Below are 2171 nucleotides of genomic sequence, written 5' to 3' on the forward strand. Positions count from 1 at the left end.
CTGAAAAAGAGTAACATTTTCTTGAAAATTAAAATATTGTATTTTATAACAAAAGAAAAACATTTATATATTAAGATTAAGTATTTTTTTTTTTTATTAATTAGTGGTCTGGTTGTAGTTAATAAGGATAAGGGGTGCTCCCTATAAATAGCATAAGCCATGCAATCCCTTAAAATCACATTCTATTTACTTCTATCTATCTATCTATTGAAAAATGTATCATCAACTCTTGATTTGTTTCTCTATTATTGTCTCCATGGCAATATCCGTCTCTTCAATCCAAATCAATGTGGTAAAGCTTGGAGCCAATAGCGACGGTAGAACCGACTCCTCAAAGGCTTTCCTCAAAGCATGGGAGTCGGCTTGCAGTTCACCAGGATTATCCACGATCAATGTGCCTAAAGGGAGATACTTGATCGGTTCCCTTATTACATTCTCAGGAGCTCAATGCAAGTCAAGTGCTATCACATTCCGAATTTATGGAACTCTCGTGGCACCAACAAATTATTTTAAGCTTTCTAAAAAACAGAATTGGATAATGTTTCATAGAACAAACAGAGTTTCAATCATTGGCGGCACTCTTGACGCCAGAGGCTCCGGCTTGTGGGCTTGCAAGAACGCCGGAAAGGGAGGCTGTCCTACTGGCGTTACGGTAAATTTTATCTTGAATTTAACAAATTAAGTTTGTAATAATATACTTTTGAATAAGATTCCTAGGTGTAAAATGAAAATGCTGGATTAAAACTTACTTACAAACAAAGGAATGACAATGACCTATATATACATTACAATGGATCATTCTAGATCCTACCACCCAAAAAAACTTTTAGGCTTTTTTTCAACTATTACATTCGATTCTAAAATTGTATTATAGATCCTTCAAGTATACTTATGGACTTTGTTATATTATTTACAGTCACTGCAATTCAGCAATTCGAAGAATGTGCTTGTGAGTGGTTTGACCTCATTAGACAGTCAAATGTTCCATATTGTTGTCCACGAGTGCAATAATGTGAAGCTACAAGGAACCAAAATCAGAGCCATCGAGGACAGCCCAAACACCGACGGAATCCATATCTCCCATTCTTCCAATGTTAGAGTCATGAATGCGAATATCGGCACTGGAGACGACTGTGTCTCCATTGGCCCCGGCTCCACCAACTTGTGGGTCCAAAACATAACCTGCGGGCCTGGTCATGGTATCAGGTAGGAAAATAATCATTAAGCATCAATTATGTTATACAATCTTAAATATTTATTACTTGTGACAGCATTGGGAGCCTGGGACGGTTTTCGAATGAACCCGGGGTACAAAATATTACTGTTTCAACAGCGACGTTTACTGGAACGCAAAACGGGGTGAGGATAAAGACATGGGCGAAGCCTAGCACTGGATTTGTAAAAGGCGTTATGTTCCAACACCTTAAAATGGTAGATGTTCAAAATCCTGTAATTATCGATCAACAATACTGCAACGGAAAAAAGAACTGCCCTCACATGGTATGCTATTGGATAGAGAGTTTTCGATATTTGATTTGTGTCTAGTTCCTAATTAATCATTACTTTGTGTGTGTTGATCAAAGGGTTCTGGAATAAAGGTTAGTGACGTGACATATCAAGATATTCGCGGGACATCTGCATCGAAAGTGGCGGTCACTTTTAAATGCAATAAGGATAAGCCATGCAGTGGAATAAAGATGAGAGGCGTGACTGTGAAACACGGCGATAGTAAGGCGGCGGTGAAATCTGAGTGCGCTAATGTGGTCGGAGTTAGTATTGCCGGGGCAGGCTGCAATAGTAATTAGCTTTTTATGAGCTATACTATTATTCTTATTATTATTGCAATTGATATGACATCAAGCATAAGACTTATTATGTAATAGAAATTAAATGTGATCTTCTTTTCTTATAATCGTCCATAAGATATAAATGAGGTCCTGGTCTCTGGATAAATGTTAGGGGCGCTGTGAACCTCTTGGAAGAGCTTAGAACTTATGGTGTTGGCTTTTGTATTAATAAAATTGTTCTTCCTTTCACAAAATATAACATTTACCGGCGCCATAAAGTGTCGCTAAATGCACTGGTTGAATAAAACGATATTTTGTGACGCTTAAAAGGCGACTCTTGTTTTATTTTTATTTTTTTATTTTACATAGAACTTTTATAGTTGC

The 2171-nt window shown here is 37.2% G+C and overlaps 1 protein-coding gene across 1 annotated transcript; it reads left to right on the forward strand.

Annotated features, from left to right (window-relative positions):
• Window positions 1–256: 256 nt before the first annotated feature.
• On the forward strand, window positions 257–1805 carry LOC124945685 (polygalacturonase-like). Its single transcript, XM_047486195.1, has 4 exons — window positions 257–652; window positions 917–1206; window positions 1272–1500; window positions 1584–1805. Exons 1-4 carry the CDS (start codon window positions 257–259, stop codon window positions 1803–1805), a joined length of 1137 nt encoding a protein of 378 aa, XP_047342151.1.
• The last annotated feature ends 366 nt before the right edge of the window (window positions 1806–2171 follow it).

The sequence above is a fragment of the Impatiens glandulifera genome, chromosome 1 (assembly GCF_907164915.1).
Source record: "Impatiens glandulifera chromosome 1, dImpGla2.1, whole genome shotgun sequence".
Taxonomy (NCBI): domain Eukaryota; kingdom Viridiplantae; phylum Streptophyta; class Magnoliopsida; order Ericales; family Balsaminaceae; genus Impatiens; species Impatiens glandulifera.